The sequence below is a fragment of the Schistocerca gregaria genome, chromosome 6, assembly GCF_023897955.1.
Source record: "Schistocerca gregaria isolate iqSchGreg1 chromosome 6, iqSchGreg1.2, whole genome shotgun sequence".
NCBI classification, from domain to species: Eukaryota; Metazoa; Arthropoda; class Insecta; order Orthoptera; family Acrididae; genus Schistocerca; species Schistocerca gregaria.
In genome coordinates this window covers 243505096-243527642 of record NC_064925.1, presented here as the reverse complement: position 1 = coordinate 243527642, position 22547 = coordinate 243505096, and the positions used below count along the sequence as shown (strand labels likewise).

Genomic DNA, 22547 nt, shown 5'->3' with positions numbered 1-22547 from the left:
AGAAAGCTGTCTAACTCTTCCCTTTAAGCTAATCAGAATTCTACCCTCTGTGAACCATTTTAATTATTTGCTGAGTGCATACAACTTATGGAAGAGGTTTATTACATTTAAAAATAATGTATGAATCAGAACATAGGACACTGTAGTCTGTTTTCAAAATTTGAGTTTGGATTTGTAGCACATTTGTAGAGTGCTTACTGCAGCAAGTGTATGTTATTCAAAGCCTGGTTTACTAGGGCCAGTTGGAAGCAAAAACAAGGAAGTGAGCATTTGCAGTCAGTTCACCAGTGTTCACTAACATTCACTTGTATCTCTGAACAAGCATTTACACAAGAAGGAAGAAAATGAACATAGCCTTATATCAATGTGTTACAGTTTCTTGGCACTATAATCAGCACACAGGATATAACACCATTTAGTATGAGCAATGAAGCAAAATGTTGATTTTTAGAGAGGATTATTTTGCATGGTGAGTGCATTGTTTCTGACAATAAGACTGAAATATAGCTCCAGCTTTCCTTGGCATTACTCCAAAATTATGAACATGTGACAGTTGGTACTTTCCACTGGTTTCTCATTATAACTGAGGAGGAAATATACAAGCAGAAAACTAATTACTGACAACCAAGAGAATCTGATGAAAGTCTACCATTTACAATCTGGTTATTAACAACTGGAGATGCTTCTATTAGTAATGTTTTACATTCCAATAGCTGCTATATCTCAGATAGTTCCTAATGTCTGCAGTGACATATTTGAAGCACTTCAAGCATTTTAATAAAGTACATCAGAATAATTGCATTTTGCAGGGTGGAAAGCATTTTGAAGGAAGAGAGTCAGCGAGGTTCTGGAAGGCACCAGCAGTGATGGGGAGTGATGGCAACTCCAATGCCATAGCCAGCTGCACTATGTTTCTTGTCTGAAAGCCCATCATGCATACAGCCCGATAGAGGTGGCCCCACAGACTCTTGACTGCGTTTAAATTTGGTGAGTACAGTAAACTCATCCTGCTGCTCATCAAGCCATGGAAGTGCACCACAAGTTGTGTGACACGTTGCATAGTCCTGATCGTAGATGACATCATGCCGAGGAAAAACAAACTGCATGTGGGGGTGGACATGGTCTCCAAGTGTAGATGCATACTTGCGTAGATTTATTGTCCCTTACAGAATGACGATATCACCCAGGGAATGCACGAAAACATACCCCAGTCCATAACACTCCCTGCTCTGGCCTGAACCCTTCCGATGATTGTTGCGGGACATCTGCTTTCAGGTGTTTCATGTTGCAACGGCCATTTGTCTGATGGAGCATAAAGCAGAACTCATCCTGAAAGGCAACCTGTCACCATTCAGTGGCAGTCCTTCCTTTGTTACTGATGAACAGCAGTCAGCAAGGGTGCATGAATCTGGCACTTGCTGTGGAGGTCTATGTTGTTGTTGTTGTTGTGGTCTTCAGTCCTGAGACTGGTTTGATGCAGCTATCCATGTTACTCTATCCTGTGCAAGCTTCTTCATCTCCCAGTAGCTACTGCAACCTACATCCTTCTGTATCTGTTTGGTGTATTCATCTCTTGGTCTCCCTCTACGATTTTTACACTCCACACTGCTCTCCAATACCAAATTGGTGATCCCTTGATGCCTCAGAACATGTCCTACCAAGCGATCCCTTCTTCTAGGCAAGTTGTGCCATAAACTTGTCGTCTCCCCAATCCTATTCAGTACTTCCTCATTAGTTATGTGATCTACCCATCTAATCTTCAGCATTCTTCTGTAACACCACATTTCGAAAGCTCCTATTGTCTTCTTGTCCAAACTATTTATCGTCCATGTTTCACTTCCATACATGGCTACATTCCATACAAATACTTTCAGAAATAACTGTCTGACACTTAAATTTATACTCGATGTTAACAAATTCCTCTTCTTCAGAAACACTTTCCTTGCCATTGCAAGTCTACATTTTATATCCTCTCTACTTCGACCATAATCAGTTATTTTGCTCCCCAAATAGCAAAACTCCTTAACTGCTTTAAGTGTCTCATTCCCTAATCTAATTACCTCAGCATCACCCGACTTAATTTAACTACATTCCATTATCCTCGTTTTGCTTTTCTTGATGTTCATCTTATACCCTCCTTTCAAGACACTGTCCATTCCGTTCAGCTGCTCTTCCAAGTCCTTTACTGTCTCTGCCAGAATTACGATGTCATCGGCGAACCTCGAAGTTTTTATTTCTTCTCCATGGATTTCAATACCTACTCCGAATTTTTCTTTTGATTCCTTCACTGCTTGCTCAATATAGAGCTTGAATAACATCGGGGAGAGGTTACAACTCTGTCTCACTCCCTTCCCAACCACTGCTTCCCTTTGATGTCCCTCGACTCTTATAACTGCCATCTGGTTTCTGTACAAACATATGCTGCAACATTCACCAAATGGTCATTGAGAAGACACTGTAGGTGGTCCATTGGTTCATACAGGCAGTCAGTTGCTCACTCGCCCACACACGTCGCTGAAGTCACTGTTCACTGCTGTCATCTGTGGCTCATGGTGCACCACAGTTACCTCAGCACAGGTTTGAATAGCACGATTTTGCAATGCACCATATACTTTAGCCACTGCAACACACGAACAGTATACAGACTTAGCCATTCAGAAATGGTTCCATCCTTGGCCCAAAAGCCAATGATCATGTACTTTTGGACATCAGATAAATTGCTCTGGTTCTGTATTACAATGACTGCACTGTTTTTTGCATAAACCCAATATGCTGTAAACATCCTCCAGTGCTAGTGCTGTCATTTGCCATCTGTGAGTGGTTATTGCACTTTGATTTCTAACACAAGCAGTGACAACTTAAATGTGACTGGACCATGTACATGGATGCCAATAAAATCTGCTGTATATCAGGGCTCATTTGTAACAGTTAGTTACACCTTCCAGTTCCGTTCGGAAAGAGACATTTGTCATAGCACTGTACCAACTTTCCAATACCCTCATCACAGAAGGTAGCCACCTGTGCTTTCTGACAATTTTCTATGCTGATCTGCAGCTTGTAGCCTGTGCCAAAATATTGTCTTCATAGCCAACAGTTCATGTGAATGGAGATGAAAATCAGAGGGAGCTAACTACGCACTGTATGGTGGGTATCGAACACTTCCCACTGATAATGCTGCAACAGCATCCTAAATGCCTTGATGGGAGACTATTTTTCTAGGAGTCTTTACGTGCTCATGGGCACTCAGGATGGTGAAAAGCGATGTGACGTGATCGACAGGCATCCTAGGGACACAGCACAACATATTTACGCAAATCTTCATCTGATTTTCACTGTGGTTTCCACACACAAAGCCAGTGCTTATTCACTCCATTCCTGCATAATGCAAGATTCTAATGAATTTATCATCTTTCTCACATCCCCAGATTAACTTCTGAGTGTTTTGGCAATTTTTTTGGATTCCAGAAGTACCAATGAGATCTATATACTTCTATCAGCAACATTATATTTTCTTCACAGCACTCCATGACTCAAGCAACTCTTGTCAACAACAGATGTAGGCAAGACAGAAGAAGAGAGGTTTCTGTACTGGTAGCATTGAAGCGGAGGGGGCGCAAACTTCCTTTGAAGGTATGTTAAAAGTTAGAATGACAGGACATGAATGAACACTATCAAGTGCAAACCAGACACTACCGAATGCAAGCTCTTCATGCTCACCTACAGATTACACCAGAGAAAACTGTCATTCACTGATGCTTATTCACTTGTGTTTGGTCCCGTGGAAACCAGGCTTAAGGTGTTGTTTATGAAGAACGCACTTCATAAATGCCACAGAAACAAAATATTACAATACTGTGACCAACAAACATGGAGACATGAGTGAAGATGGATATTTGATGCAATATATTGACATGACTGAATGAAGAGTTTGCTATGGTTTACTTATTATGCCTGTTATTGCTCCTGATACAACATAGATCTCTTAGATTGGATACATTTGGAAGCATGAGGATATATTGTATGTGCTTAAATCTCTATGCAAGAAATAGAACTTTCTGTCGCATTTACCATTCACTGCTTCACAATGAGTCCCTTTTTCCCTGTAGCCTTCCACACAAGAGCAGGAGTATGAACCAACAGCATTACTGCAAAGCTGATCACAAGAGCCTTCAATCTGACATTCATCAGCATCTGTGAACAAATGTAACAAAATCAGTGCATAAAACAAAAGGCATTTAATAATACACATTAGCCCAATGTTCCCAAAATATTGCCATTTCTGCCTTAAACAGTACTTTTTGGTATGTGTTAGATCATGCTGTATCTAATTTTCAATCTTCTAAAAGGAACAACTGTAAACATTCAGTGAACACAAGACAGAGAAACTATTTCTAAGTGTGGAGAGCTGCCTGTAACTTCCCTCAGTCAAAACATGACTCGAGCTGGTCATTCACAGAAGTGGATTTTTGAATAAATAAAATAAATAAACAAAAACCAGGTTACAACCAAATTTGATAAATGTAATCCAGCCACAAACATACAAACAAATAATACAACTGGACAGAAAAAAAAAAAAAATTCTACTCGCTCTGCAGTGGCAGGAGAAAAGCCTTGCAAAAATGAACGAAACGTGCAAGGTTTTGGAGCCAGTGGCTCCTGTTTCTGGTAGAAAGTTTGAACGGGAAGAAAGAGGGATGAAGGAATAAGGATGAAGGAAAATGACTGGCATGGTTGAGGAAAAGGTGAGAGTTTTGGAAAGGCCACCTAAAATTCCGGGTCAGAGCAACTTTTCCATAACTCTCCACATTCCTAAACCACACAAGTCCTTTTCTTTCATCTCTCTCTCTTCCCTTTCAACCCTTCCACCAGAAGAAGGCACCACTGGCTCCACAGCTTTCACACTTCCTTCACTTTTATACCAGTTTTTTCCTGCTGCCACTTGGTGAACAGATATTTTTCGATCCAATTATATTATGTTTTCAAAAATTTATGATTTTCTTTCATATACTATTTACTCAGAAATTTATCTATGGAGGAGAAGAATTTGTCAAATATGAATGGTTTCAATTTACGTTTTTTTTTTTTTTTTAACTATCATTGTCTAACAGAGCTTTTAATTCACGAGGGAGGTTATCAAATATCTTTATGTCTGCACACTTTGCTCTTCGCCATGCAAGATTAAGGATAAATGCGAATAGTGGAGGCTGTTTCTGTTACCACTGTTATATTTATGAACACTCCAGTGGAAGACTCTGCACGAGAGACGCTCAGTAGCTCGGTACGGGCTTTTGTTGAAGTTTCGAGACCATACCTTCACTGAGGAGTCAAGCAGTATATTGCTCCCTCCTACGTATTTCTTGCGAAGAGACCATGAGGATAAAATCAGAGAGATTAGAGCCCACACAGAGGCATATTGACAATCCTTCTTTCCACGAACAATACGAGACTGGAATAGAACGGAGAACCAATAGCGGTACTCAATGTACCCTCCATCACACACCGTCAGGTGGCTTGCGAAGTATGGATGTAGATGTAGATGTGGAACACTGCTATTGCTTTCAAGTAGTGCCTGATTCTCCACAGCAAACTTCATAATAGAGTAAATAGCTGCCTACATAAAGTTAAAAATTAAACACTAGATAATTTTTTTGATGCTTTCATTGCCAAAATCAACAATTAAATCTGCTGCTTGCAATTAATGAAGCACTTTGGTCCAGCTATGTTTGTAGCAAGCATGATTACTACTATTAGTGATTTAAAAACTAAGAAAGTACTTTATTAGCTGCATATCTTCATTCATTACTGAGTTATGGAATTATTTTTTGGGGAAATTCAAGTCACAAGGATAATATTTTCAGACTACAGATGCGTGTTTCAATTACATCTGACATTAATTCAAGAACATGCTGCGAAGACCTCTTCAAAGAACTGACCATTCTGACAACTACTGCACAATATATATTTTCATTAATGCCCTTTGCCATAAACAATAATTCTCTCTTCACAAAAAAAAAAAAAAAATGAAAAGTATGAATATAATACTAGGCCATGAATATAACACTAGGACCAAAAACAACCTCTACAAAGACCTCAAGGGGTTAACATTAGTATATAAAGGAGTTACATACATTGGTACAAGAGAGTTCAACAACCTATTAGAGCACATTAAATATCGTATAGATAATGTAGTCAGGGTTTCCACAAGTTTCCCCAAGTGAAACTCCCTGATATTTCCCCGATTTCCAGACAAATTTTGAGATCTGAAGGGTAAGTGAAGATATAAGTTGACACTCTGTCTTTGTGGCTATGGTACAAGAAACAATACTGAAAATGAGGAAATATATATTAAAAAGAAAGAAAGAAACACACACTTGCAAGCAGAAGGCATTTCCTGATGCAAGCAAAAATCTTAAGTACTAACATCAACATTTTTTGTAATGAACTGTTTTTAGATGAAGAAAGCAAGCCAAATGGTATATATAATTCATTAAGATAACTAATGTTTTCTTATTTCAATAAAATGAAACACATCTGGTGACAAAAACACCCATTCCTTTGGAGTCACAAAAGAGGTTTAAAATACCTTCACTGCTTTCACAAATAACCTCAGAAAAAAGTAGACTTCTTGAAAGAAGTGTATAAGGCGAGAAGAATTGTGTAAACCAGCATTGTAGGTGACGCCAATAAAATGTTGGTTCTACTTCAGGTAATGTGTGATTTTTCTTTTGAGAAATATATGAGTATATAGCATACAAACATTCAGCGAGTGACACAATTTTCTTCTTCTTATCATCCATACTTTCTAAAATATAAACTTCTTTTGAAGTGCCAAAATGTACTGGAACAAATAAAATGAATATAAAATGCCACACTGTACAATGCACTTGCAGTGAGACAGTCGTAATTCCTGAAATCCATCGAGCATGGCCTCTGGCCTGCTGAAGAGCACCGCAGTCCTTGGTCCATGGACAAACCATGAAAATCCGCTGCATTATGCCACACACAAACAGAACAGGCCCAGCCTGCGGGCAGATCAGGGAGACTAGACCCGGCGGGCAGGGCCTGCACATTGTCTCTGAGAATCAGATCCAAACAAACTATTCCTCACGCCTCCCTACCTCTCAGTGGCAGCTGCTAGGCTAGCAGCAAGAAGTGACGTCAGCACTGACTGCAAGCTGACGGGAGTGGTAGGAATGGGAGAAGCAGTAGAAATGAGTGCATAGGGGGGCAATGCACCTACTCAGCTGCACCCAGCCAGCAACAATGCATGACACCTCATTAGACAAATCATTTCATCTACTGAGACAAAAAAGTGACTATTTCAGTGGTTTTTTTTTTTTCAAATTTCCCTGATGTGTTTGAAATTCCCTGATTTCCAGAACCTGTGGCAACCCTGGTAGTAGAGTTTAGGACTGCGCAACTCCTAGTACTCCACTGAAGACTAATCTTCGCAAGAACTCTTAAATTTAATGTTTCGGGTTAATTTATAATTAGAATTGGCAATTTAATACATTTCACTGTATTGCACTTAAATTAAATGTACATCCTTGCCTTTTTTCCACATCCCAGAGATCACTCTTCATGGAATCCATGGAACACCATTAATGTAGTAATGTAAAAGAGCAAGAGTTGCTGAACTCTAGCATTCAAGATCTATAACATGTGATTTTCAGTACATGTTATGATTACTAAGCACACCCAGGAATTTCAAACAATCAGTTTTACATATTTTCTTTCCCTGATACAGTACTGTTACCATTTTAATAAAATTTAATGAACAGTTGAAACTTCCTGGCAGATTAAAACTGCGTGGCCGACCGAGATTCGAATTCAGGACCTTTGCCTTTCGTGGGCAAGTGCTCTACCATCTGAGCTACCGAAGCACGACTCCTGCCCGCTACTCACAGCTTTACTTCTGCCAGTATCTCGTCTCCGAGAAAGGCAAAGGTCCCAAGTTCGAGTCTCGGTCGGGCACACAGGAAGTTTCATATCAGCGCACACTCTGCTGCAGAGTGAAAATCTCATTCTTTAATGAACAGTTTTTTCTTTGTTTTCCTAATTTGAGTGACAGGCTACTTACCAAGAATCAATCAATAATACTTTTGAATATTTCATTTAATGCCTATTTAATAGCTATAGCTTTGTTGCGCTTGATTATGATGTTTACCTATCAGCAAACTACACATTTCTGCTTCAGTATCAAATGGAGGGTCTTTTATATATAGCAACGAAAGGAGAGGACACAGTATTGAAAGATGTGGGATACCAGTATTACTTTGCTCCCACTAAGGCGAAGATTCATTCTGAGAGCTGCATTAGCTTTCTAACATGACCCTTTACTTCCCATCAGTTAAATACGAGTTAACCATTTACTCATTGTATCTCAAAAGCTTCCCAAAAGAATGTTGTGATTTCGACAGTCGTATGATTGCCTTACACAGATCAAAAAACATCCTGGTAGGTGAAATCTTGTCACTCAGATATTTTAATATGCAATCTGAGAAACAGTAGATGGCATGTTCCATAGAGAGCCCCCTTTGAAATCCAAACTGTAACTGACTTGGGCATTTTACATATGCAGATAGTCTCAACGATTCTTAAGTGCAGCACATTTTTCAAAACTTTTGAAAAAGAAGTTAATGGTGAAATGAGTCAATAGCTTAAATTCCTCATAATGATATATGAGAAGGAGTGATCTGTGCATACTTCTAAGAAATTTTTTACAGACAAAATTGTGGTCCAAACCATTTTTTATTGACACAATGCACTATATATTTCAAATGAGAAAGTTCCAAGATGAGCTTCACTCGCGAAGTAAATCTAAAAATTGGCATAAATGTGCACTTTCACTATATATTGTGGATTTTAACAACCGACAAGTATCACAAGAATGCTACATATGTAGACATGCCAACATCCACAAAGTGCATTTTTAGCTGTGTATGTATTTACTTGTGACAAATCTGTTTGTAATTTTATTTTTGACCAACCTTTGTGGAATTTGCAATATACTCTCCACTAAAATGTTAACATGGCATGAGTAATGAACTCACTATGGAACTTGACATACAACCAAAAAGATTTTTAAACATCTGAAACAGAGCAAGGTGGCGCAGTGGTTAGCATACTGGACTCGCTTTCAGGATGACAATGGTTCAAACCCACATTGGCCATCCTGATTAAGTTTTCCATGATTTCCCTAAATCACTTCGGGCAAATACCGGGATGGTTTCTTTGCAAGGGCATGGCCGACTTCCTTCCCCATCCTTCCCTAGTACGATGGGACCGATGACCTTGTTATTTGGTCCTCTCCCTCAAATCAACCAACCAAATATCTGAAGATGACTATCTTAGCTGTCGAAACAGGTCAATAAAAAACAGAGTTGAATGTGGATAGAGGCTATAAAAAAATTCTTTAGAACCAATAGTTATTAAGATCTGTCCCACTAACTTTCTTAAAGAACACCTCAGTCTGCCTGGAAAGATGTCTTACGAAAGTGATGTACTAAATATGAGTACAGTAACTATATCAGATGAACATGTTTTATACATTTTGCTTGAAATGTTATCAACTGTTGATAGTTTTCACCATTAAGAAGTTAAATGTTCTCCTGGTTTCACTAGAAGTGATTGAATGCTTGTGGTACTGATTGTCACATAAAGACTACCATGCTTCTTCTTTGAGATGACTGTACTGAATTTCTTGGTTACATTTTGAAAATCATTATTAAAGATGTTTTTTGCTGTGTGTTTGATGTCAAGGAGCATTTGGTCATTATCTTCAACTAGTAGATCATCTTGTTCACGGTTAAGACTTTTCTGTTTCCCTTCTCCATATAGTTTTGATTTTATTTTCAGAATTACAAATCTCTAGCATCACATGCAAGCTTTTTGATTTTCTTGTAAATCTTCTCAATAACCAACAATGCCTTCTGTATAATACAAAGACAGTTGCACACCTGTGCTTATCACTGATCATTAGATATAGTTCTCTCTTTCTGCTACATGAACTTCATCTTTTGTTACCACAATTTCTTTGATATTTCAGCGATGCCATATTTCTCAGTTTTAATCAAGAAACAGCTGTTGAAGGTGGAGAGAAATCTGATTAGAAATTTACGACCACTGCTTAGTATAATTCAATCCACCTGACACAGACTATCAAATGGATAGATTTTTTTCCCTGCTCTAATGTGAACAGGATCCCATTTTGTACAATGAAGTATCATAACATTTCCTACACAAGAAAAGTTTAAGAAGACAACACAACAAATGAAGTAAACTTACCTACACAGTTTGTGCCAACGGGCTTCTCTCCTTCTCGACAATAACATATAGCGCCACTAGGACTGTGTCGACAGGCATGTGAGCACATCATACTGGAACAGCTCACACCATCAGCTGGAAATATACAATAGAAATACAAACTCTCACAACTAACAGCAACACTAAGAACAGTCAACAGGTTTTCTTTGTGCAAGAAGTGAGAGCTTTGTTGTTATTTAAATTACAACAATGTGCAGCAACCACTGCCAGAGAAAAAATATTTTTCCCTATTCTACTTCAGTTATATTTAAAGAAATATAAAAAATACATAGCACAAAGAAGCAACTGGTGTGCACTGTTATGATACCTCTGCTTATATTTTGATTCAGTGAGGGAAGTACACAAAATGAATTGATAAGGGATTGGACAAAGTAGTAAGAAATAAACTCATCTTTCTCTATCATGTTTAGAGGGGCATAAAAATAACAAATAAGGTCTGCAGGGAATTTCAGGAACCCTTAGGTTACTTGTGAAACTGTCGGTGTTTACTGGTGGGTTAGATAATAGGAATTTAAATGGTGAAAAGATAAAGTCTATCAAAGTACAAAATTAAAGCAGTATCTTCTTCTGCTACATATACTTGAAGTAGATTACAAACACTAAGGTGAAAAGGTAGTTCAGTACAATGTCACCAGACATCCATCACCAGCCCAACACTATAATGTTGGGCTGGTGCCTGCAACACACTTCACAGTGGTTTGCAGAATATGTAGGTATGGAAGCTGCAAAGAATGACCATATCATTCATGCCACGTAATGTATGAAAATAATACAAAAGTTATGACTACCTGAAATCTCCTTCTTATAATGTAAATCTAATGATTTCGTGCTGCACTGTTTTTCTTGGTAGAATAATTTGAATATTTGTATGCAAAAGGAAGCATCAGTTCAAACAATGTAATTAGTGTTAATAACAATAAAAATGGCAACAGCAGTAATAATAATAATAATAATAATAATAATAATAATAATAATAATAATAATAACAATAACAATAATAATAATAACAAAGTTCTGAATGGCCACAAATTAGCATCACTTACGGTAAACATAATCTGGTTTGCAGAAGTCTCCTTCGTCTTTTCCATCTGGACACTCAGACGTGGAATTGCAAAGTGCTGACACTGGAAGGCATTCCACTGTGTCAGGACATCTAAATTCGTTCCAGAGGCATTTGTAATTCACATGACCTGTAAAATTTAACTACAGTTATCAAAAGTGTCCACGAACCAACATTAATATTCTGAAGAGTGTACATTTGATGTGGATTTCATCACTTACACCTTTCAAGGTCTTCATCCGAAGCATCATCTTCTGGACTTCCACAGTCAATCTCACCATCACATAGCCATGCTAAAGGGATGCACAGCTTGGATTTTGTGCACTGGAATGACTGGGGCCTACAGGTTTTTTGTTCTGAAAGAAATAAGTTACAATTGTTAATACATACATGCATATTCAATTTACATTCATTGTATGGGGTCAGTCTGGAGGAGTGGGGGGTGGGGGTGGGGGTGGGGGTGGGGGTGGGGGTGGGGGGAATTTGCATCTTACTTCTTTTCTGGGAAACTGTATTCATATCTACTCAAAACATTTTTCTTCAAGATGAATGCACTACTGGAACTTCTCAAACAGCCTAGTGAAGACTCTGCAATGTGCTTTCTTTGTGAAAGTTCAGAGGAAAACACAACTGCTTCCAATGCATATAGATGACTCATTGCACTCTGAAAGGAGCAAGAAATCACAATGCCATGCAAGGACACCCAAATAATAGTTTGTAAGGGGAGGGCAGGAGGGCGCTAGTCCTGGGGTAGGGAGTATTTTTAATATTTTGGAAGACAAATGGTGACTTCCAAGTACACATAAAAAAGTTCAATTTGCCTAATACCAACTTTTAAATCATTTTCTCAAAAGAAAAACACCTTATTAAACTATATGTTTTTCCTTTCCCTGAGAGCTAGGGGGCTGTGGATCCTCCTTGCCCCTGGGTACAGGATCCATTGAGGCAGTCCTCAAGAAATTCTTGTGTTTTGGCAATCCTACAAGTAGGCACACGATTATTTTTGTCAGCACCATCTGAGTTATTCCAAAGAGGTTCAAAAGACATTAAAAAACTTAAATACACAGTTCTGAAGTTCCACAGTAATTACTGTATTTAATTTTTTAATATTTATATTCCTCCAAGTACTGACACAATATTCCACAAACATTACAAAAAGACAATCATTAGCCCATCATTCTACAGATACCATCTCCAAATTTGGCTGTGCTTACGTATCCACTTCCAGCGCAAAAAAGTACAGTGCTTTTTTCTTACACTCTTTACTCTCTCCACTTCTACATAACAAATAACTTTAACAGAGAGTTAGATGAATACCATTACATCTCTGGACCATACTGACAAAAGGAAAGTCATAGTTTTAACCACTATTAACAACAACATCACCACAGATGAAGCGCTACCTTGTCCTAGCATAGGATGGGAAATGGAAATGGCCATGGTTTTGTTGGAGAAAACATTCACCTGAAGTAATTCCTGAAAACCACGTATAATTTACATACAGGTGCTGTACATGGATTTGAGCCTTATTCCTCTGAAATATAAAACCAGTGTCTTAGAAGCTTTCTGAGAGTTTAACTTGACTTGGGACACACTGGTACATCTACATCTTTGATGCATTGGTGAACATTAATTTGGATACCTGAGGAAAAATGTTGAATATGGAATCCAGTGATGTTTGGTACTACGCATACTCCTATTCTTGACACACCAGAGAGAGCCAGGTGAATAGCAAAACAGGATAATAACTAGTTCACAGCAAGCAGTTTAATCTTAATCTTACAAAAACTAATTTTATGCATGCAAAACTAAAATGACTTACAGGGACAAAATGTAGTGGTCAATGTGCAGACACAAAATGACAACTCATGTGTGAAGTTCCAAGCAATCCAGATGGATATCAAACTAAGGCAGCACATGGATAAGTTAACCAAAAAGCCTGTTTTTGTCTGATTTCCACTTAGAAAATGGTGTTATTGTGTTGTCCAGCAGACAGGGTTCGTAGCATATTTTCACTGACTGCTGCCTGAAAGCATAATCTTCTGGGAGAATGCACCTGAAGTCAAGAAAATATTTGATCTCCAGAAGCATGCACTAAGAATATTATGAAAAAATTAAAACCAAACACCTGGAAGAAGTCTTTTCAAGGACCCTGAGATCCCTACACTGACATGATAATATTGAATCTGACTAGGTCAAGGAAAATGAAATAAGCATGGTAATCCCCACCTTAAAAAACAAACACTCATCTGCATTGGATGATATGTCAAGTGCTGTAGTTCAAAAATACATAAAACAAATAGTTAGACCACTAACTTACCTCATAAACTGTAGTATTTTAGACAACATTTATCCTAGTAGTCTAAAAATAAGCAAAGCATAATTTTAGGAAAGATTGTTGCACAATAACTGCAGTTTCTGAATTTCTCCATAGTCCTAGATGAAGGAATGAAGACAATGGACATACACTTAGATCATTCTAAAATCTTAATCTTCTCATTAAGAAACTGAAGGCAAACAACATCAAAGACTCATCTATGCATTTACTGTCTACGTACTTAACAAACTGCAAGTAGTCTACGAAACTTTCATGCAGAACAGATAATGTCATCTATTCCCAGTCTTTTAGAGATACTGTAAATTAGGGGGGGCGGGGGGCACAGGAGTCAATCCTAGGTCCCTTCCTCTTCTTAGCTTATGTCAGTGTCATGACACAATCTGTCAACTCACATATAGCACGCTACATTCATGACACCTCCCTCTTATTTTATGAGAAAGACTTTGAGGCATTACAGTCAGTTGCAATGAAAGGTGTAACTGAAGCAACCGTATATCTTCTACATCAAGGACTATACGCTAACATCAGTAAATCCCAGCTAACAACATTTCAAACAACTGGCTCTTATCAGGCTAATCAACAGTATACATTGTGTTGAATCATAGAAACAGATTAAATTTTTTGGTGTCCACCTGGACAAAAATTTTCACTGGGTAAACCACATTAACTCTGTATGTGAGAAAATCAGCAGTAGTTTGTACATCATAAGCCAACTGGCAAAGATAGTTCCAAGTCAAACTTTAAAAATAGTCTACTATGGAACAATTTACCCATTTCTTAATTATGGAATTGAACTATGGGGCTGTGTGGCAGACCTGTACCTGAATAGAATATTAGTACAACAGAAGACAGTTACTATGTTAATGCATAAACTGAGATCCACTCAATCCTGTATTGAAACCTTTGGTCAACATAAATCATTAACAATTTATTATTTATGCTGCCACAAACTTCTTACATTTGTTGGGAATAGTAAAAACAAAGAAAATAAATGTAGTGGTACACACAATTATGATACTACAAGTAAGGGTAAGTACTTCAGGCAGATGACAAAACTAAAAATAAATGACAACAGCCTTTATATTAATGGGTAGATATGGTTCAATAAGCTGCCGTATACTCTAAAAACTTGTGAAGCAAAGCTATTCCACAAGGAGTTAAAAGCTTTCCTTGTAAATAGGTGTTTGTATTCACTCAGTTAATTCTAAGTTACATGTTCCCTGTTGCAACACATACTATACTTACAATACTAAGATAAATATATGCACAACTACTACATGTAAGTACCGAGCGAGGTGGCGCAGTGGTTAGCACACTGAACTTGCTTTTGGGAGAACAATGGTTCAATATTGCATTGGGCCATCCTGATTTAGGTTTTCCGTAATTTCTTGAAATCATTTCAGGCAAATGCCGGGATGGTTACTTTAGAAGGGCACAGCCGACTTCCTTCCCTAATCCAATAAGATTGATGACCTTGCTATTTCGTTTCTTCCACCAGATCAACCCCAATCAACTATCAGTTTAATAAGTCACAGCTGCAAAATACTAACGCGAATTATTTACAGGCGAATGGAAAAACTGGTAGAAGCTGATCTCAGGGAAGATCAGTTTGGATTCTGTAGAAATGTTGGAACACGTGAGGCAATACTATCCCTACAACTTATCTTAGAAGAAAGATTAAGGAAAGGCAAACCTACGTTTCTAGCATTTGTAGACTTAGAGAAAGCTTTTGACAATGTTGACTGGAATACTCTCTTTCAAATTCTGAAGATGGCAGGGGTAAAATACAGGGAGAAAAAGGCTATTTACAATTTCCACAGAAACCAGATGGCAGTTTTAAGAGTCGAGGGACATCAAAGGGAAGCAGTGGTTGGGAAGGGAGTGAGACAGGGTTGTAGCCTCACCCTGATGCTATTCAATCTGTATATTGAGCAAGCAGTAAAGTAAACAAAAGAAAAGCTTGGAGTAGGTATTAAAATCAATGGAGAAGAAATAAAAACTTGGAGGTTCGCAAATGACATTTTAATGAGACAGCAAAGGACTTGGAAGAGCAGTTGAATGGAATAGACAGTGTCTTCAAAGGAGGGTATAAGATGAACATCAACAAAAGCAAAACGAGGGTAATGGAATGTAGTCGAATTAAATCGGGTGATGCTGAGGGAATTAGATTAGGAAATGGGACACTTAAAGTAGAAAAAAGGTTTTGCTATTTGGGGAGCAAAATAACTGATGATGGTCGAACTAGAGAGGATATAAAATGTAGACTGGCAATGGCTAGGAAAGCATTTCTGAAGAAGAGAAATTTGTTAACATCAAGTATTGATTTGAGTGTCAGGAAGGCATTTCTGAAAGTATTTGTATGGAGTGTAGCCATGTATGGAAGTGAAACATGGACGATAAATAGTTTGGACAAGAAGAGAATAGAAGCTTTCGAAATGTAGTGCTACAGACGAATGCTGAAGATTAGATGGGTAGATCACATAACTAATGAGGAGGAATTGAATAGAATTGGGGAGGAGTTTGTGGCACAACTTGACTAGAAGAAGGGATCGGTTGGTAGGACATGTTCTGAGGCATCAAGGGATCACCAATTTGGTACTGGAGGGCAGCGTGGAAGGTAAAAATCGTAGAGGGAGACCAAGGAATGAATACACTAAGCAGATTCAGAAGGATGTAGGCTGCAGTAGGTATTAGGAGATGAAGAAGCTTGCACAGGATAGAGTAGCATGGAGAGCTGCATCAAACCAGTCTCTGGACTGAAGACCACAACAATAACAACAGTAAGAATATTAACAGGAATCCAATATACATTTCACAAATCATTCACCTATTAAAATCACTACAATAGTAGAGATTACAAGTGTGTAAGGACAAACTGTGGCACGGAATGGAAATGTCAAACTAAACCCATCAATAATGCACCTCCTTCACTGGAGAAAGAAATTCTGTACGCATTTTCTCAATCATAATCCATATACTGAGAAAAACAAACACATAATAACAATCACACAAATAAATTTTGCCACTAATTTTGTTCAGTAAATTTACAATACTATAAAAGCAGTAACTTTAATAATAATTAAGAGATCCTTAGTGACAAAAGCACATAAAAATAAGGGAACTATTACAATCCAATAGTTACCTTCAATTACATTCCCAGCATACCTACACCTTAAAAGCAATGTTCCTTATGCTTAACTTAGTACAATATTAATGTCAGAATAAAATAAGTGGCATAACACAAATAACCACAACCAGCGTCACTGACATTTTGCAGTCAGTATGTCTGCACATCATAGGCTGTTTGTAAGTGCTTCAATGAACTTCATGTCGACATTGTTCCCAGTTTGTTCATTCAGTGTACAAACTGCATCAGTATACTCACAAATGGTTGGTTATAAACATTTCTACAACTTGGGTCGTTGACTCAGTAACATGATACCACACAAAAGCAATCACATAAATGAAGGCTTTGCAATTCACAGATTTGAAAAGTGTTACTACAACATATTCCTCTTGTTATTCGACATGCTTACTCAGCAGATTGTCTCTTAATCTTTTCCTGAGCTCCTTGGTTCACTGGCTGCAATAATGCCATTTATTAGTAATATAACCTGTTGTCCATTAATGAACTTTAGCTTTCTGGCTATCACCAGCATTATTATTTGAACTCTTTATTATGAGTAGATGTGTAATATATCTTCGGTGTGATGTACACTATATGAAACAATGTTGTGTCTACATCTGTTCTCATATCATATTTTGACACCTCCCATATTATGTTGTACACTACATTGAATGGATTAATAAGGATACAATGCCATACCAGTACAGTACGTTGGGTAAGATATTTCACTTTGTCGCCATCAGCCATTGTTACTTCATCATATGGTTAACTTTCTTTTAGAAATTCTTTTACACTTGTCACAAGGACCAGTTTTAAAAAAGTAAACAGTTTATCCAAACATTATTTTGCGAGTTGTAAGACACTAACAAGGAGGGACGATTCAATTGTTTTTAAAGCACTTTGATTTTTTGATTTCCCTATTAAAAAAAGAGGGATTTTGTAATTTTCCAAACACTTAATAGCAAGTCAGTGTTAAGAATCTATTCTTATTACATACTTTTGCAGGATTATAATTTGGAACTTCGTGTCTTATTGGGTGGCGTCTGATAATAAAGGCTTCGTTCGTTGGCGTTTTAAACTTGTCTAAGGAAATGGACAGGAAATGAAAATTTCGATTTCTTTTTTCAGCAGCTACTGTCTCGCCTGAAAGGCTTTCACAATAGTAGTCAGTGACAATTGATAAACCGAACATCACTCTCAATGTTTTCACAAAACCAGACGAAAAGGATATCATTTAGGGAATCATTCTTTGCTTTTTCGGCTGCCCTGCGGCTTTCTAAAGTTTTCTGACACAACGCTGAAACAAAAGTGTTCAATTTTTTTCGGTTATTCTTCCAGTCTGAAACGGTCAAAGTTCCCTACACCAAATCCAACATCATTGTTTCCTATAAATCTCCTTTACTCGTCCTACGCAGTGCATGTAACTTTTCGCCCATGTACAGTACCACCTTCTTTCCCTCGGATGTTATTTTACATCTGCAACAAACGGAGACAATACTGTATTTTCCCACTGAACATTAAACTCGTCTTTCTCTCGGATGACATTTTACATTTGCAACAAACGGAGGCAATATAGTATTTCACCACTAAACTTTTACTCGTTAACTGACACTATGTCATCATCCATGTATGGCAATTGGTTGCCTCTAAATTTAATGATTGTCGTCTACTTATTGATGCCTTTTGTTGCTCCTAGAGTATCTAATTAATACAGTGTAGATACTGAACAAAAATAAATAAATAAAACGATCTGGATAAATAGGAGAGCCTTACTGATGGGGCTAGATAAGCGAGATTCCCCATGTTTTTACTGACTGCTACTTTTTTTTGTAAGACTGAATCTTTTGAATGGTCATCCTGAGTCAGCAGTAGAAGATTGGTGTTACCACAATATTTCCCAAAGTTACTTACGGAAGAGGGTATAATATGATACACAGGATGAAGGGAAATTCGCGCACTCGGGCTTCGTAGCGTAACCCTCACATGCCAGTGATAAAAAAATGTCTCTCACAAAATTTCGTCCGGCGAGTACATCCGGCAGAAAAAGGACTTTAAAGAGTGGCAATCTGGCAACACTGTAACCACATGTATGGTAGCTACTAGATGCGAAAACTGTTTTCTTTGTATCCTCCTCCAATGGTCCCAGAGATTAGTAGAAACTATTTTCTTGCCTCGTTCAGGTCCGTACATTTCGTTAGGGTCTTACATTACCAATAGGACTACCAATGTGCTTAGCGAATAATGTCCAAACTCGGTTACTATTTGTATGTGTTATCACCATGGTCCCATGCATTTCAACACTGAGTCTGGTTACCGAATGCTGTTTAGCACGTATTTCAATGCGTTATCATTATTATTCTGACGATGGGATTGTGGAAACATCACGTCTGTTACCGTTAGGGACACAGAATGTACTTCGAAACAGAACATTTCACAATAGGCGATGTCGGCATGAATCGTGCAGAACAATATCTGTCAGAGGATTAACGCCCATTACATGGACCATGCATCTTTAGCATCTCGAAATTGATATTTTTTTTGTAGTTATTCTGTCCTATGACAGGTCTTTGGCTTCAACAGTCTATTTCTTATGTGTATAACCACGTATTTGTTACGTTCAGAGTTACAAAATGTTGTAAATTTAGGATACATGTGGCGTTAGAAACGGCATATATTACAGTATGAAATGTCAGAATGATATTAACTAATAAAAAAAAGCGCCCAAACCCAGGATCGAATCCACGACCTCCTGCATGCGAACCCAAAACTTTATCCTCTGCACCAGCTGTGCAGCACAACTGAAGTATCCTGACAAAGCTAATTACCGTACATGTGGTTAGAGTGTTGTCATTTTTTTTAATTTTTTTTTTAATCGCTGGGATGTGGGGAGTCGCACTGCGATGCCCGAGTGCGCGAATTTCGCTCCACCCTGAATAACGTCCCTTTAATTTAGCCACATATGAGTGCATATCGCTTAGTCAATAAACTATTGTTATAATAAACCAGTAAACAGCGTAAAGTATCTGATCAAAAGTATAAGAAAACCCCACGCAGTGCGGAGTTGACCGCTAGTTGTCACGAGAAGTGGCCAGTATGAAATGGGGTAAAGAGTACTGTGATGTTAATAGAGAAGTGGTACCAACTGAATGGATAGGTCAGGAAAGCTGAGTGGCTTCGAACGTGGGTAGTCATTGGATGCCACTAAAGTAACAAATCCATTAGGGAAATGTCAACCTTTCTAGTGACCAAGTCGACTGTTGTGATTGTGAAATGGAAACGCGGAAGACTGTGAATTGTAAACGCCAGGTAGACCTTATGACTGACGGGCAGAGATCGCCAAGCATTGTGGAAGGCGCTTGTAACAGTCGCATGAGAGCTGCGGAAGGAATCATTCATGCGTTCCAAAGTGCTACCAGCTGTCCAGTTAGTACAATGATTGTGCATAGGAAGTTACAAAATGAGGTACAATGGTCGAACAGTTACTCATAAACCACATATTTCTGTAGTCCAGGGATTCCCAAACTTTTTCTGAAACGGAAATCGTGGTACTTTGATGGAACACCTCTTTTATTTTGAAGTTCACTATAACTTTAAAAAACCAGAAAAACTTGTTTCTTTCAGTGATTACTTCAATTTTAAACCACAAATAGTAACACTGAAATCAAAATAAAATTTTAAAAATGTTTAAAAAATTAAAGAATATGTCAAAAAAGAAACGGCATTATCGCTTTTTGTGGAGCACTTGCTTCCCGCAGAACGCCCTGTTGTAGTCAGAGCTGACAAGGGAACCTCCCCATCGCACCCCTCTCAGATTTAGTTATAAGTTGCGAGTGGATAGGCCTTGGAAAACTGAACACAGATCAATCGAGAAAACAGGAAGAAGTCGTGTGGAACTATGAAAAAATAAGCAAAATATACAAACTGAGTAGTTCATGGGCAAGATAGGCAACATGAAGGATGATGTGAGCACAGGAGCGCCGTGGTCCCCTGGTTAGCGTGAGCAGCTGCGGAACGAAAGGTCCTTGGTTCAAGTCTTCCCTCGAGTGAATAGTTTTTTTTTTAAATTTTCAGACAATTATCAGAGTTCAGGCACTCACACATAATCAACTTCGCTCTCTAAAATTCCAAGACATGTTTATATTTGCCTGGACATATGCAGGATGTGTTGGTTACACACGTAAAAATTTGAAAACGTTAAAAACATGTTTTGACAGAGCACAGAGAAAACTGTGTGACTATGAAACTGTTGCATTCATTTGTTGCAGTTTATGTGACACAGTCTTATGTTTTCATCACTTTTTTTGGAAGTGATTATCACATCTACAAGAAAACCTAAATCGGGCAAGGTAGAAGAATCTTTTCACCCATTCGCCATGTGTGCAAGATAGGTGGGACGATAACATATTCCTGTCATGTGACGCACATGCCGTCACCAGTGGCGTATAGAATATATCAGACGTGTTTTCCTGTGGAGGAATCGGTTGACCTATGGCCTTGCGATCAAATGTTTTCGGTTCCCATTGGAGAGGCACGTTCTTTCGTCTCCTAATCGCACGGTTTTACGGTGCGGTCGCAACACACATCCACTACAGTGATCAGGGACGTCAATGAACGAACGGACAGATCATAACTTTGCAAAAATAAACATTTCGCTCGTGCGAAGGCTTGAACCAAAGACTTCTCGCTGCGCAGCTGCTCACGCTAACCACGGGACCACGGCGCGCATGTGCTCACATTCTCCTTGACGTTGCCTATGTTGCCCATGGACTACTTATTTTTTCACAGTTCCACACAACTTCTTCCTGTTTTCTCGATTGATCTGTATTCAATTTTTCAAGACCTATGCACTGTGCCAAATTATAACTAAATCTGAGGGGGGTGCGATGGGGAGGTTCCCTTGTGAGCGACGCTTGAGGTGTCGTAAAGAGAGATGCGACAGGACAGTGGATGACTGGAAACTAATGATCTGGAGTAATGGAAGGGTTTGGGTTTGATGAATGCCAGTGGAACGTTATCTACCACCAAGTGTAGTGCCTACAGCGAAGTACGGAGGAGGTGGTATTACAGTAGGGAGTGTCTTTCGTGGTTAGGTTGTGGTCCCCTACTTGCGCTCAAGAAAACACAAAATATCCAAGAAAAAGGATATGAACATTTTATGGCACTGTGTACTGCGTACAGTACATGAACAGTTCAGAGACGATGACTGACTGTAAACGATGACTTATTGTATCAGCATAAAAATGGACCCTGTTATGTAGCAGCATCCGTGGGGGCAATGATATGTAACATTCCTGAAATGGTCTGGCCTGCCCAGAGAGCTGACCTGAATCCAATGGAACACCTTCGTGGTTTTTATTTTTATTTGTTTATTTATTTATGTATTGTTCCGTGGGACCAAATTAAGGAGAAGTCTCCATGGTCATGGAACGAGTCGATACGTGAAATTATAACACGATTGTAGAAACAGATAAAATGAAATATAAGAAACATATTCAGGCGACAAGTCGTAAGTTTAAATAAAGAAAATCAACAATGTAACACTGGAATTTGCTTAATTTTTTAGCTCTTCCAGGAGCTCCTCGACAGAATAGAAGGAGTGAGCCATGAGGAAACTCTTCAGTTTAGATTTAAAAGTATTTGGGTTACTGCTAAGATTTTTGAGTTCTTGTGGTAGCTCACTGAAAATGGATGCAGCA

At 38.4% G+C, this 22547-nt stretch overlaps 1 protein-coding gene across 2 annotated transcripts in view; it reads right to left on the bottom strand.

Moving 5' to 3' along the window:
• Positions 1–22547, bottom strand: part of LOC126278124 (low-density lipoprotein receptor-related protein 1) — a 688899-nt gene that overhangs the window by 310709 nt on the left and 355643 nt on the right. For both annotated transcript variants that reach the window (XM_049978010.1, XM_049978009.1), the window contains 4 exons: positions 11608–11742; positions 11370–11516; positions 10288–10401; positions 4069–4191 (listed from right to left, as the gene is read on the bottom strand). In XM_049978010.1, coding sequence (XP_049833967.1) covers positions 4069–4191; positions 10288–10401; positions 11370–11516; positions 11608–11742 — 519 coding nt within the window. The remainder of the gene's footprint in view (positions 1–4068; positions 4192–10287; positions 10402–11369; positions 11517–11607; positions 11743–22547) is intronic.